Below are 15,104 nucleotides of genomic sequence, written 5' to 3' on the forward strand. Positions count from 1 at the left end.
GTGCTAATTACTCAGAATGACTTTTTCTTTTCCTCTTCTCTCCTTTGTGTCAACATCTCACCCAGTTTCTTTGGATGATGTTTCATTAGTCCATATCCATATCGAAATCTGGGATATGCTCGTGTATTCAGAATAAACGTTGTGAGTAATAGTTGAAGGCTTTGTCAGATTCAGCTCTGGTGGCAAGGAAGCAGCTCCTGCAGCAGGCACTGGGTGCTGCCAGCCGGAGGCACGTATTCTATCAAGTGCCACAGTCTGCTCTCTGCACTGGCTGCCAGGTAAGTCTGTCCCCTCCCTAAGTTTTGCAACATGGAGGATCTGCCTAGGTCTGAAACTTTGCCTTCAGGAGGGGTGAAGGGAGAATAGTCTGTGCAAAACCTTCCTCCGCTGGGAATTGCGCAAGAGGTATTTCAGCTGGGGGCAGGGGTCTGTGTGTGCCTCTTCTCTCCTTTACGCAGCTGAGGCTTAGCTGTAGATAAGGGTGCACTGTGTGGAACTAGAGCGGAGTTAATTCATGCAGAAGAGCACAAGTGGGAGTGCCGACCAGAGGGAAGAAACCTAAAATCCTCTCCAACTTTCCCAATTCCCCGCAGCACTTTGCGCTGTGCTGGTGTGAGCTTTTCCGCCCCCGGGGGTACGAAGCGGGGTGAAGCCAGGCAGGCTGTGTGGCAACTCCATGGCAAAGTGGTAACAATTCCCAAGGGGAGCAGTAACAAAATCGATTTTTCTCCCCTTCAGCTTGGCAGCAGTCCAGGTGCCTGCGTTTGGCACAATGAAGCGTGGAGCTGGGGGGGGAGGGACTTCGGGGTGATGTCGGGGGAGATACAAAGAGACAGGAGTTTAATCATTGAACCGATCACACTGGATGGATTTATTTCTGGACTCAATTTCCCAGGAACGCCACTGTCTCGCCCTGAGGGAAGTGCCTCAGCTGAAGTTTCTCTAGCTCCAGCTTCGTGAATAAAGACGTATCGCTTTGGAGTTACTCAGCAGCAGCTGTCACTACTGACACATCCATCAGCCTCAAGAAAATGTTTGCCGTCCACTTGCTAGCTTTCCATTTTACAAAGCTAAAAGAGGATCAAATAAAAAAGGTACGTAAGATGGAGCAGTAGCTGAGATTCCTGTTTTCAAGGGCTCTCTGGGGTCTAAAGTCTGTAATGCAAACTAGGCAGCTCTTTATCTACTAAAGCCATAGGGCCAAATGGGGTAAGAAAGATTTGGACCACAAACCATCTGATGACTGTGGAAGAAGGTCTTGGTTAGTGCTTTTCCCTGCACAGTTGTAAGTTCTTTTCCAGTAATGAAGCAAGTGCTCTTTGGTAAGGAGAAATGAGGTTTGAACTTTATCTGGTGTGGTGTCTGTAGTCCAGAGGGCAGCAAGGAACTTCGTGCTGAGTTGCTTTGTGAGTAGTGTGAAGGATGGGGTCTTTAAAACTGAGTAGGAGCCTGATTCACTCCCATTGCAGCAGGGGCAGGAGAAGCTCCTGGGGACTTTAGGCCAGGTCTCCTGTGATTCAACGCACAGTTCCAACTTGTGTTGGTGGAACTAAAGGTGGAAAAGCTGAAAATCAGCCAGGTCAGAACCTGTCAGTACCGAGGGTGAGCTGCCTAATGGTTGCTCTTCCCCAGCTTGCTTTCGTGGCTGTGCTGCCGTGGGTTGTTCTCTCCATCGTAAGACCTCATGGGACCTGTAAGCTGCTTGGGTCAGAGGGCCTCTGGTTTCTAGATATGTCCCCTGAGGGTCCTCTGTTTTCCTGGCACCTACACTGGGTGCTTCGTGGTGGCCATCGCCACCCAGCCCCGTCCTCTTGTTTTACCGGCAGCTGGAGGTGGGGCTGCCTGCAGCGTGGCAGTGCAGGTGATCCAAGGTCCCCGTGGGCAGTGCCACCTCCGCAGCAAAGCCAGCAACACCCTGTTGTCTTCTCCATGCCCTTGGTTAAACATGAGTTCTCGTTTTTAGAGGGGCTTCTTCGCTAATTCTGCCTTGGAGAGGAGATCCCAAAGACGTGTCATGGTATCTCAAGTCAGTTGTCTCTGACTGTCACAGCCCTTTTATCCCCATGGTTTACTATGACCAGAAAGAGGCCCCAGTGCCCTTTCCTTGTGAGAATCTGATCTAAGATCTCTCGTCCGGACAGTGCTTTTCCTTCCTGCTTTTTACCAAAAAAGGGAGAGACCTTGTGGGGCAGTGCTCTGACAGTGGGCTCCTAAGAGCAACATGCAGAGTGCAGTCGAGGGAGGGCTTGCCTGAAGTGAGGGAGAGGAGGGGCAGAGAGAGTCTGCAAAGCTGTTAGAAGAAGAGCATCTTTCTGCGAGGTGCAAATTAGTCCCACACGAAGGCAAGGAAACAGTGCTTTTCAGAGGTCTCTTTTAGGAAGCCCACGGTAGGCAGTATGGAGCAGGGTTGATCCCTCTCTGATTAGAGGGAATACCTCCTTCCTCAGCTGCCCAGGCTTATTTGTCTCTGCTGTGAAAACAGTATTTCTATGAGTTAGGCAAGACGCTTAAAAGCAAGGACTGTTCTTGCGTGTTGGGGGGAGGCAGTACAACACGTTTTGGTGTTGCACAGCCAGGCCATTCCTGCATTTGCAAGCCAGTGATTTGTTGTGTGCCCTTGCTCTGGCTGTAAATCAGGCTAGGGAGCTGTCAGGCTGTGCCTTATCTAGCTCCTTGGCAAGGGCTGTCTCCTCCTCTGGCTGGAGCTGATCAGGGTGGAGAACGCAGCTTTGGTGGGGGCAGAGAGTTCCCGTGTGACAGCTGCAAACACGGACACAGCCGCTTTTATTACTGTTTAGTTTTCTTTCCTTGAGGGCTTATCTGACAAGGTTGTTTGAGTCTGTGTGAGAGTGCGTGAGAGCCGCGTGTTTCCAGTCGTCGTGTTTTCTTCTTCTGGCGTGCCCAAGGAGGCAGTGCTGGTGCCTGGGCGGAGATGGCACCTCCTGCAGGTGCCCTGAGGTGCCCTGGAGAAAATCAAATGGTTGTGCAAACTGGGGCTACAGAGAAATATCTAAATAATGGTCTTATAGCTGTACCTAAGGCAGCTGCTGCCACTTACAGTCACATCTCATATTTTGACTTTCTCCCATGTGTTTGGTGTTAGGTAGGCGCCCGTATTATTGTCAGGGTCCTGGCGTGCTCAGATGAGTCATTAATGACCATCCGTTTAAAATGGGACTGTGAATGAGTAACTAGGTAATTAGTTTGGGCATCATTAACGTAGGTGGCCAGTCAGTTACAGAAGAGGCCAGTTTATCCCCAGCCTGCCTTCTCTGTTTAAACAGTGTTATTTCTTAAACCCCAGCTTGTTGCTGGTGGGACCTGGTTTGTGCGTGATCTCTCAGCCCTCCCTATGTATATGGGACTGATGAAACACTGGGCTCCCCTGCCCACTGCCTCTGGCCCTGAGCCTCACGTCAGAGGATGTCCAGCTCTTTGGAGCACACAAATACTATGCTTGCATCATATTTGTTCATACAGCACCAAAGTCTGTCTCCCCAGTGGAAATGAAAGGTATTTAAATGGTGACAGGTTCTTATTTTGCTGGATGAATCCTCTGTTGTATGCAGCTGTGTAGCTGTAGTCCTCCTTACAGCCGTGTAGCCAGCCCTGCAGGTAAATAGCAGTTCAAGCAGTGGGTGGTCCTGAAGGAGACCTTAAGTTTTGCTCGGATGAAGCCGAATAGAAACACCGATTGGCTTCTCTACCAGGCATAGATGCTTTTGATTCCCTTTAAATTCAGTTGGCTTTTATTTTATTGTGTCCTGTGAATTACAGACTCCTAAGGAAGGTTATTGATTGCACTCAGAAATGTTTTCTCGATGTAATCCTAAAATCACAGGGAACAGAGGGCAGAGCTGGGGTGAGAAACGGGCTTTGAGCTCCAGCCTGGTGTGCCAACCAAGTGAATTGGCTGGGGAGCGAAGCAGTAGCTGAATAGATGTTTTCAGATTGTAGCCGACACGCTTGGGCACTGACGGCATTTTCTGGACCTGACTCAGAGAGGTCAAATTCTCACCAGCTTGAGATACTTTGTAGTTTTAGTTCATTAAACAAATAGGAGGAAAAAATAGTGTAAAAACAGCCTGTCAGGATCTAGAGAGTCTTGTGGGCTTATGTAGGTCAGGAAGTTACTGATCTATCAAATAAGATGTTTTTTTGACAGTAATTCAAAAATTAATCACTTTCTAAACTAAGTTTTTTTAAGAGTAAATGTGATGATATTCCAGAGCTTGCTTTCACTGCTGTTTATGGGAATTTAGATATGCTGAGTTTACAAGTGAAATGAATACAGGATCAGAGAGGTGCAGTTTGCATAGGTGGTGTGTTCACCTTCAGTCTCTTATGCGTGTAAATGATTCTTGTGTCTCCTCACGGTGTGTTTAGCCTCATGTCTGTCAGATGGGAGGGAATGAACAAACTAACCATGCGGGGATATCGCTGCAATTGGAGCTCAGGATTTTCAGATCCCTCATGTCAAACTACACCCCTGATGGTTAGAAAACTAGTGCGAGTGGTTAGGAAGGTTCTGCAGTTTCCCTGCTTGCAGAGAAGAGGGAAGCCTCCCAGGCACATGCAGCATGAAGGCAGCGTCCATCCCAGCCATGTGCTGAGCACCGAGGAGCCTGCCTGCCTCCCTCGTGACACCTCGCATGTCTCCAGGTTGACAGGTACCTGTACCACATGCGTCTCTCCGACGATGTCCTGCTGGACGTGATGGCGCGCTTCCGGGCCGAGATGGCGAAGGGCCTGGGCAGAGACACCAATTCCACAGCAACGGTGAAAATGCTGCCATCCTTTGTGCGCTCCCTTCCCGACGGCTCGGGTGAGTTCCCCCTGCTCAGTCCCAGCGGGGCTGGTTTAGGAAAACGATGGCTTGCTGCTGGTGCTCGAGGATCACACAGCAAGAGCGCAGGGCAGCCTGAGGGCTGAGTTACTGCCCCTCAGTAAGCAGAGGAGACAACAGCCTTAGGGGGGCTGGCAGGTGCCTTTTTGTCCACACCAGGTGGATTTTGACCAAGTGCTGAGTGTTTGAGGGCTTAGATCTTAGAAAGCAGCCTCTTATTGCAATTGTGGCCATGCCTAGTGCAGGCGTTATGCAGGAGCATGGCAAGGGCAGCCTCTACAGCTCAGCCCCTGCAGTGCAGCCGGGGGGATGCAAGCGGCGCTGCTCCTGGGGGACTGCCAGGTACGGGAGGGCAGGATGCTGCAGTGAAACCCCTCAAATCACAAAGTTGAGGCAACATCGTGTTCTCAGAGCTGTGAGAATGCTCCTCCAGTCTTCTGACAGCAAATTCTGTGCTCTTGTCTTTCTCTGTCGCACCAAAAAGCGGTCCCCTCCTGCCCTTCCTTGCCTTCTGCACTAAGAACCTGATTCTGCATAGAGCCTGCCAGCGAACGGCCTGCTCTGCTACTGCAGCTAGATCCTCATTTCCAGTTGCCCCAAGACTTAGAGAGGTAGAGAGTGGAGTGGTGTCCTCTGGGAGGGTGTGAGGTGAGGATCTACAAGCCTGTCATGCTTGGAGAAGTGTGCCTAAGGCCCCTGGCTCAGCTGGCTCCTAGCAGTGCAGGCTGACAGAAATTTAGAGTGTTTTCTCCAAGTGTAACCAAGTCTCAACCCCATTTGTATGGGCCTCTGTGTCTGGCCTGGGTCAGGACTGTGTGTAACAGCCATTCACACAGAAATCTTAAGAGAAATGTTTGCTTTGTACTTCGTTTCCACAGGAATTTATTCCTTCTGAAGGTAATTTGCTCACAATTAAATGAGAAATAACAGCTTTAATGGCATAAAGAGAACATTTGGAAGGTAGTCCCTTGAAATGAGGGATGGCTAGAGAGATTATAAACAAACTGCTCAGAAACTGCCCGGCTGGAACTGGGTACCCTTCTTTTCAGCTCTGCCTTCCCCAAAGAAAAAGAAATATTAGCTTAGCTCTCGTTACCCCTGTGACCACCAGGTCCTGAGGTCTCACCTGGCAGTGACCCTGTCCGGAAGCTGCAGGGAGCCCCTGAGGTAAGGGGACTTGGCAAGCTGCATGTAATGTCATCGCTGTTACAAAACTTTGTGCCCCTCAAGGTCAGCCTTGGACAACGCTCTCCTGTCCTTTCCTCTGTACCAAGGCCGGACAGCGGTGTCACGTCGGGCTACGACTTATTGACATACCGCCTATTTTAAGCATTGCATCGATTTTTTCTATTTCTGCTCCCTTCCTATGAGTTCCTTATTGGTTATTTCGTTTCCAGACAAAACTTCCAGCATGTTCAAACATCTCAAACTTGGCTGGATTTTTCCCAATGAACTTTGAGATTTTTCACTGCCCGCGGTGTAACTACCTGAAATGACCTGCGTGGAGCATCATCCATTTTTAATCATTTAGGGATTAATGGTCTGACTAATATCACGGTTTACTGAGTAACCCAATTTGCCTCGTCACCTTTGCCGTATGTAGCTGTGGTATTACAGGTAGAATTTCCTGCTTCCTTCCCTTTGAGGGTCAGATTTGATAAAATTTAGTCAGGTGCTTGTACCATGGAACAAAGATCATGCAGGGCTATGACATTCTGCTGCATTTTCCTTTGGGGAAGGGCCTTTTCATGTGCATGCTGTGGGTGCTAGATAAGTGCTTTATTGTAGCAGTGAGGATGAACTGTCCTTGGACCTCTTGCTGAGAAGCTCATCCCTCTCCAGCTTGAAAATATGCTGCTATGGGAGGAGCAGGGTGGGCAAAGCCAGACTGTGAAATAAAAATGAAATTAGCTGCCACATATCAAGCTAACAGGAGGGACTTGATACCCTTGCCTGGGTTCTGGACAGGGCACAGCCAGGTCTTAGACTTCCTGGTGGTGTTCCCAGGCCCAAGGACATAAGGACCTGCCACAGTGGGGCAGGAGAGCCCGTGGCCCTCACCATGGCATCTGAGCCGTGCTTGGTGGCCATCGCCGCTGACAGCTGCCCACTCGTGTTGCAGAGAAGGGTGACTTCCTCGCTGTTGACCTGGGTGGCTCCCAGTTCCGTGCTCTCGAGGTGAAGGTGTTTAACGACGGGAAGCAGAGCAGCCAGCTGGAGAGCAAGTTTTACCCCACACCAAAGGAGGTCATACAGGGCAGCGGAACCGAGGTAGGCCATGCAGGGTCTTCTGTGGTGGTGCCGTGCTTGGGCCAGGGTCTGCTGGTCGAAGCCTGACTCTGTCCTCTCCTTTCTCCTGCAGCTCTTCAATTACGTTGCTGACTGTCTGTTAGACTTCATGGAATCCAAAAACCTGCAGCATAAGAAGTTACCTCTTGGCTTTACGTTTTCTTTTCCGTGCAAACAGACCAAACTGGAAGAGGTAAGATGCAAAAAGGAATATTATTGGCAGAACCCAGGGTAGCTATTGCATGGGAGTGCTACCTCGGGGCCTTTTTGTGGGGTCAGCTTTCCACAGTGCTCTGAAGAAGGTGAGGTGGATGACCATTGCCATTCAGCTACAGCTGGCTACCATTCAAGGACTCATTCCTTATCTGAAGGCAATGGGATCTTTCAGCTAAAATTATGGCTTAATCCATACCTGATTCCATAGTAACCATATGTGCTTGTGTGAAGGCTGCTGGACACTAAATCACATGCTTTTGTGTCCTAAAGCATGATTTTTTAAATCCCTCTCATTCAGTACTTTCTACAGTTGGTGCTAATTAATGTAAACCTGTAGCCGAGCTGTTTGAAAGGCCATATGGGGGATTGAAGGGCTGGTTGCAAATATTTTGTGGCCTCTTATTCCAACTTCTCTTTTATTTCTAGGGATCAAGCCTTGGGTGCCAGTCCTGCCAGTGCTTTGTGCTTAATGCTGTCAGTGTGCAATGAACATCAGTAAAGCCAAGCATGCTTTAAACAAAGCACAGGGAGATGCATTTACAGGGTTAGGACTTTATTACTGAACTATTTAGTTGTGCTGGTACTGACGGGCACCCACCTGAGGGTGAGATCTTCTGTGACTTCTTTTGGCCCAGATTTTTATGCGCAGAGAGAGATAGTGGGCTTCTCCGCAGACCTTATGGCAGGTTTGCCTTCTGAGGCTGGAACTTTGGGGTCACTGATCTTTTATTTTTCAGGGGGCTCTCCTTGCCTGGACGAAACACTTCAAGGTCCGAGGAGTGCAGGGCACAGATGTAGTCAGCTCGCTGCGCAAGGCCCTCCAGAAGCACAAGGCAAGTTTTATACCTCAGTCTGAGTGGCTGATCTGTGCTTGGTGTAACTGGGTTGTTTTGGGAGTTTAAGACTTTCTTCAAGGACTGCAGTGTCTGATGTGGCTGTATGTCTAGTAGATCTGGCTGTAGGCCTCTGAAGGCAATTCTCTGCCGCCCCATCTTTGAGGGGAGTTCTCCCTCAGAGCTGAAGCCACGGAAGGGGAACGTGAAGAAAATCTGTGTCTTGACATCTTTGCAGTAAAAAGGAAGCTCTTAGGTTTTCCTGCATGGTAAAAATCCATCCTTGATTTCCGTTCACTTCTTTATCTGCGTCAGTTTTGCTGTGGTTGGCAGAAACGATGGACCTGAGACTTCCTGGGTGAAGTCCAGCTCCCTGCTAGTCTTGGCATCTGTGCTACAGGAATTGTTGGTAACTTTGATCACACTTTATCAAGTTACCTCAGGGTGGAAAATCAACTGCACACCTCTGATGGAAAGGCTTTTTACTTGCATGTGACACGGGTGCATGGCCTTGTATTGAGTAATTGCCTTTACATACATATTTTCTGTCAATTTTGCTGGGATCGGTTTGTCAATCTGCCAGTTTCATGGGGTCTGCTCATGGGGTGGGACATTATCCTAGCATGAGCAAGCTACCAGAATTCAGCCTGTGAGGACAGATGCACTAGTGCCAGTATATCACAAGATTCAAACCAATAAGAATTGCTTTCTGGTAAAGAAGGATGGATTGGGTAAAAAGTCCTGCAGCCATAGATCCTGTCTGGCGAAGCGCTTGATAATTCTGAGTTATTTCTTACTTTCCAGTGTTGTGGGGATAGTGTTACGAAGGGAAGTAGCATGTCTTCAAACTGAAGAGCTTTCCTGAACCAGGCCTTCAAAGTAATAGTAAAGTACAAAGGCTTTGTAGGCTTTTTTTCCTATTAATCCCTCATCCTCATGCTATTAGGACATCGACGTTGATGTTCTGGCCATGGTCAATGACACTGTAGGAACCATGATGACTTGCGGCTATGATGACCCGCACTGTGAAGTTGGACTCATAATTGGTAAGTTTTTCTGTTCACTAAGCATCTTTTTTTCCTCATTTGTTTAATTCTAACAAATCTGGAGTAGAAGGGAGTGTCCCAGTACAGGAAAGAGCAGGAAGAAAATGAAAAAAAAAAACAATGGTAAGGTTTTCAAGCCTGGCTGCCTTCTGTAAAGCAGCTGTTTTTATGCTGATCACATTGCCATCAAATGCCACAGTCCCCATTTTGTCTGGGTTCAGTTGTGACCAGCATACTAAACTTTTCTGCTGACTGTGTAGAAAACTACTGTCCGTCGTCCAGAGAAAGCTGAATTCCTCTCACGTCTGATAGGATCAGCTGTGTTTTCCACAACCCTTCCACTTTACACATTGTGGCGGCTTTTTAAAGGCACATAGAAATACATTTGAGATAGGGGAAAAAATAATTGAACAAGTCAAGCCTTAGATTAATTTCTTGTACTTTCACTCACTGTTAAATGATTATTTCACAAACACAGGTGGCTTGATATTAGCATCCTTACCACAAGGTTATATATGTTCTTTCAAAGACAATATATTGATTTATTTCCAAACATGTGGGCTTAAAACAAAAAGGGAACCTGAGGCAAATGGGTAATCTATCCACACTGGCTCTATCATGCCTAGGGACTGGCACCAATGCATGCTACATGGAGGAAATGAGGCACATCGATTTGGTGGAAGGTGATGAAGGCAGGATGTGCATTAACACAGAGTGGGGTGCCTTTGGAGATGATGGTGCTTTGGATGACCTCCGCACAGAGTTTGATCGGGAGCTCGATCTGGGATCTCTGAATCCTGGAAAACAATTGTAAGTGATTTCCCCAGATGTTTTGCTTTGGCAATCTAAGTTCGAGTGCATTTCTGGCGTTTCCCAGGAGTCCCTTTGGAACAGGAATCCACTTGAGTGAACCTGAACCAACTTGGTCCTGGTCCCGTCATATTCAGACCTTTCCCCTCTGGGAATGGTGGGTACCTGGAAAGGTGGATACACCTCCCTGCCTCACAGGCCAAAGGGTTGCTGCTGCAGTTGCTTGTGTGTCATTAAAAATAGGTGGTTCTTCTGGCATGAGGCTGCGGAGGGGAAGAGGAGGAGAAAAATAAATAAAGGGCGTATTTAAAGCCTGGTTCATCAAAACTGCTTCTACTGGCTGAGCTGCTTGCAAGTTTTTGACTAGTCTTTTTAATCACTCTCTTATCTTGAGGGGCTGGGGTTGGGTCTCAGGACCTCAGGAAGGTATCTTAGCTTCCAAACCCCTTTTGTAGATGCTTAAATGTGATTGACCTGCGTAAGAACATACTTGAACTTGCCTTGGCTCTGGTGAGCTGGTGGACACCTGTAATCCCTCTTGCTTCCCATTCCAGGTTTGAGAAGATGATCAGTAGCCTGTATTTGGGGGAACTTTTAAGACTCATTCTTCTAAAAATGACAAAGGAAGGTCTGCTCTTCAATGGGAAAGTGTCAACAGCTCTGCTTACTAAGGACAAGATCGAAATGAAGCATGTGTGTGCAATGGAAAAGTAAGAGTCTAAGACGTGCCCTTTGAGAGGGGCTGTTAATATTTCACATGCACAGCAATGATAACTAACATTTCTTCATAATCAGGGGGTACTGGGAATTGATCCTGAGCTGTTCAGCTTGGTTTTGCTTTTCCTAGGAGAAAAATTGATCCTTCTGTACGCAGAAGTGATGGAAGATGAAGTTTTAGCAAAATACCCCAGTAGCAAACGGTTTGTTAACCATCACAGACAGGCTGTTTAAGGTCTCTCTGGAGACCTGAGCATGTGGGAGGATTCTTGCAGTTTTCAACTTCTGTGTTGTCCAAATCCTGGGGCTGCAGAGAGGTAGTGCATGCTGTAGGTCACCTAATGGATGACCGCATGGAAAGCTGACAGATTCTGTTTTTTTAAAGGGGAATCTTGGTCCACGCTGTTACTTCAGGAATAATTTCTCTTGTGCTGAGTAAAGCTGTACATCTGTTGCTGTGCTCTCTTACAGACTAAATATTTCATCCTGTTCTGTACTTGGTCAGCCAATTTGTATGTCTTGCAGAAAACTGAACTCCAGGGAGTAGCCTCTTAATGCTTTTGGGTATAGCATGGGAAAGGCGCTCCTCGTTTATGGGAACCAATTATGACAGTGCCTGATGGGTTGTGCCCTGGTCTTCTCTCATTTGTTTGAGCCAGCGTGCAGATATTAACTTACGTGCTGCCTTAATACCCTTGCATTAGGTAATGCTTTCCTTTGTTTTGGGGTAGATACAAGGAAGGTCTGAGCAACACGAAAGAGATTCTTACTGAGCTGAACCTGTTTCCTTCTGAAGAGGACTGCATTGCTGTCCAGCACGTCTGCACCATCGTTTCCTTCCGCTCGGCCAATCTCTGTGCCGCTGCCCTAGCAGCCATACTGACCCGCCTGAGAGAGAACAAAAAGGTGTTAAGGCTGCGAACCACTGTCGGGATTGATGGGGGACTCTATAAAACTCACCCCCAGTAAGTAACTAAAGAGGGTTTGGGAATTGCTAGCTGTGTATTGATGTTGCAAAGATTTTCCACCTGCGTCTGTGTGGCTTCTGGAGAGCTGCTTGTTTTGCTGCAGGGTTGGGATGAGGTATGGTGGGATGTGGAGGGTCAGACTGACCTCGCTGTTGCAAAGCTGGGTTTGCTTCAGAGCTTTAGAGCTTGCGGTGGGATGGGAACAACATGACACACAATACTGCTGTCTGGGTGAGAGCAATTGGTTTCTCAGGTGACTCCTGAGCATCCAGGGCACTTGCTGTTTGTTGTTTCCTTCTTTTTTTCCTCTTCATTTTTGAACCTATGCTTACATTTCTTACATGTCCTAATTTCTGTGCTTCTCTGGCTGTGCTTCAATACTCGTGGTGTTGGATTCGTATTAGAAGTGTAGTGTAGGTGAAGTAAGCCACGTGTGAAATGCTTGCGGGAGTCTACAGAAACTCTTTGTTCCCGTAGATACCCCAAACGTCTGCACAAGGTAGTGAGAAGGCTGGTCCCCAGCTGTGATGTTCGGTTCCTCCTCTCTCAGAGCGGCAGTTCGAAGGGGGCCGCCATGGTTACAGCGGTGGCGTACAGGCTGGCTGCTCAGCGCAAGCAAATCGATGCCGTTCTCGCACCGTTCCTGTTGTCCCTGGACACCCTCAGAGAAGTAAAGAACAAAATGAGGGCTGAGCTGGAATATGGGCTCAAGAGAGAGACGCAAGCCAGTGCCACAGTGAAGATGTTGCCCACGTATGTCTGTGGGACACCAGATGGAACAGGTAAGTTTATTTCCTGCACACCTGGTGGTGCATGAAAGCTGCTTGTCTTTTTTTTGGGGGAGAACATGCCAATTATTCTGGCAAATGCCAGGGTGATTTCTGTTGGCAAATCAATGCTTCCTGCAGCATTTTCTGGCTGGCCCTTTAGCCCCTAGCCTAACGAACTGAGAGAATAAATGCCACATGGGGCAGCGTGCTGTCGTTGGCCCAGATGAAGTTTCCTGCAGATGTGTGGCAGACTATGGCATTCTGACTGGGAAATGTGCTGCAAAAAGCACCAAAATGAAATACTTATCTTCCCTTACAGAGAGCGGAAAGTTCCTTGCCCTTGATCTTGGTGGAACGAATTTCAGAGTTCTGCTGGTCAAAATTAGAAGCGGGAGGAGGAGATCTGTGCAGATGTATAACAAAATCTTTGCCATTCCTTTGGAGATCATGCAAGGGACAGGGGAAGAGGTAACTTCTAATGAACACTTAATTGATTTAGTCAAGACCCAATTAATAGGAGAGCAAGTGAGATTTTCATGCTTTTTCTGTTCTTCCAGCTCTTTGACCATATAGTCCAGTGCATAGCAGACTTCCTGGAGTATATGGGGATTAAAGGTGCCCGGCTGCCTCTGGGCTTCACCTTCTCCTTCCCATGCAGGCAAGCCAGCATTGACAAGGTAAGGACTGCAACAGCAAATGGGTCAAATAAGAGCTGATATCATTTTGGGGGAGGATGGCTTGTTAGTTTGGAGATTGCAGGTAAAAACACTTCTAAATGTTTCCCCCAGGTAGGACTTTACAAGGGTGTGTGTAAAACTTCCACATAATGTATGTGAAAAGAGATAGATGTTCCTTGCTTTTACTCCATAAAGAGGCTGTGCTAGCTTATGATGGCTGAATGACCACACATTTTTAATAGCCCAGGAATCTCTTATGCTGCCTTCTCCCTTTAATGCCAAGAGAGAACAGACTCCTCCTTGTACTACTTCAGCTAAAATCCCTGGGTGTTTTCCTAACTTTGCTGCACAGCCCTGACTGTGTCACTTCTGTACTACATTATCTGCTTCTTGGTGAATGTCAGTGAGCAGAACTGAGTTTGCTTGTTCAGAGCTTGGAAGAGTTAGACCTCTCTGACTTGGATTTGTTAATCTGATGTATATGGCTTTTTGACAGATCTCATCTCTTTGTCTTTCCAGCCATCTGATGTAAGAAAAATAATTAGAATAAAAAAAAAATCAAATTCAGGAAGAAATCATTCTTGATTATTCTTTTCCTAAAGGGGAAAAAGAAGTTTTGCTGCCTGTTTCTAGTCAAATACATAGACTACATGGGGAAACGAGAGACTACTGTTTTATCAAAAGTTTTTGTCCTGGTGGTTTTCACAATAGTCTCTGAATCTAGAGACCAATCTAGACAGCCTTTAATGTTAACTGGGATCTGTACGCTTAGTAATAAGATTTGTCTGTTTGTGGGGAGACCACTCAATATCCTTTCCAAAACTACAGGAAAGGTGGGTGAGACCCAACTGTCAAGGCCCATAATACGTCACCCAATGTGTTTGGTCTATTACTGTTGCTAGAACTTACTGTTGCTAGACAGGGAAATAACATTATTAGGAAAAAAAAAGGGGGTGGGGGTGGAGGAGCAGAGAAAAAGGCTTACGCTTGGGGTGTACGATCTCTCTATCTTCATTTTCTGTTTTATTTCCTCTTCTGTTTCAGGGTACGCTTGTGGGATGGACAAAAGGTTTTAAGGCAACAGACTGTGAAGGGGAAGATGTTGTTGATATGCTGAGGGAGGCTATCAGGAGAAGAAATGTGAGCTATTCTTCTTTGTTCTTTTTGGTGTGTTAACGCACGCTCCCTCTTCCTCCAGCACCCCACTAATGATTGTGACTTGTGTTCTAGGAGTTTGACTTGGACATTGTAGCAGTGGTGAATGACACTGTTGGGACAATGATGACATGCGGATACGAGGATCCAAACTGTGAGATTGGCCTTATTGCAGGTACAGTGATACTGAAGTCACCCCGTAAGAAGAAAGTTTGTGTGCAGGTGCTGGGCTTCACGCCCTGCTATAGAATTCGTAAAACAATGTCCTTTATTTGAGGTAGATATATGGTATTACTAGTTGTTCGGGGTTCTTGGCAGATTTGTATGGTACTCAACAAACAATATAATAGCACCAGTAGCAGATACAATCAGAAGTCCAACAGATTCAGAATCTGATGGTGCCTGGTAAAAGAATATGGGAACAGTAGATACAGCATGAGTCTTTGTTTTAGCAAGTGTGTTAATGTTCTAGCAAATAGGACCTGTGTAACTAGTTCATAGGCTTTGGAGCAAGAATATTTATCTGAATTTGAAACTTACCTGAATTCTTTGTGGACTTTCTCGATGATCCCCCCAATTGGTCCCTCCAACTTTTCATCCAGAAATACATCTAAGCATAGAAGATCTGAAGCCCCAGTTAGAAAATAAACTCTGCTGGCTGGTTAAGTGCACCAGCCATCTCATTTTATTTGCAGAAATGGTCTTTATAGTGCCTTGTGTAACCTGTGTTGCAAGCAACGAGACCCTGTTCACCAAATCACTTCAGACTTGGTTTCT

At 47.1% G+C, this 15,104-nt stretch overlaps 1 protein-coding gene across 5 annotated transcripts in view; it reads left to right on the forward strand.

Annotated features, from left to right (window-relative positions):
- The window catches only part of LOC310902979 (hexokinase-1), a 69,737-nt gene continuing 54,633 nt past the window's right edge, over nucleotides 1–15,104 (forward strand). Inside the window, exons 1-15 of one of the 5 annotated variants that reach the window (XM_083845443.1) lie at nucleotides 1–278; nucleotides 896–1,094; nucleotides 4,663–4,825; nucleotides 6,969–7,117; nucleotides 7,209–7,328; nucleotides 8,089–8,184; nucleotides 9,131–9,230; nucleotides 9,857–10,040; nucleotides 10,595–10,750; nucleotides 11,489–11,722; nucleotides 12,203–12,507; nucleotides 12,815–12,963; nucleotides 13,053–13,172; nucleotides 14,217–14,312; nucleotides 14,403–14,502. In XM_083845443.1, the coding sequence (XP_083701569.1) occupies nucleotides 1,032–1,094; nucleotides 4,663–4,825; nucleotides 6,969–7,117; nucleotides 7,209–7,328; nucleotides 8,089–8,184; nucleotides 9,131–9,230; nucleotides 9,857–10,040; nucleotides 10,595–10,750; nucleotides 11,489–11,722; nucleotides 12,203–12,507; nucleotides 12,815–12,963; nucleotides 13,053–13,172; nucleotides 14,217–14,312; nucleotides 14,403–14,502 (2,035 nt within the window). In that variant the 5' untranslated portion in view covers nucleotides 1–278; nucleotides 896–1,031. Of the gene's footprint in view, nucleotides 279–390; nucleotides 406–478; nucleotides 1,095–4,662; nucleotides 4,826–6,968; nucleotides 7,118–7,208; nucleotides 7,329–8,088; nucleotides 8,185–9,130; nucleotides 9,231–9,856; nucleotides 10,041–10,594; nucleotides 10,751–11,488; nucleotides 11,723–12,202; nucleotides 12,508–12,814; nucleotides 12,964–13,052; nucleotides 13,173–14,216; nucleotides 14,313–14,402; nucleotides 14,503–15,104 lie in introns of those variants that run through there. The other 4 variants (XM_083845444.1, XM_083845442.1, XM_083845441.1 and 1 more) reach the window with 4 other exon arrangements.

The sequence above is a fragment of the Anser anser genome, assembly GCF_964211835.1.
Source record: "Anser anser genome assembly, chromosome: 7".
Lineage (NCBI taxonomy): Eukaryota > Metazoa > Chordata > Aves > Anseriformes > Anatidae > Anser > Anser anser.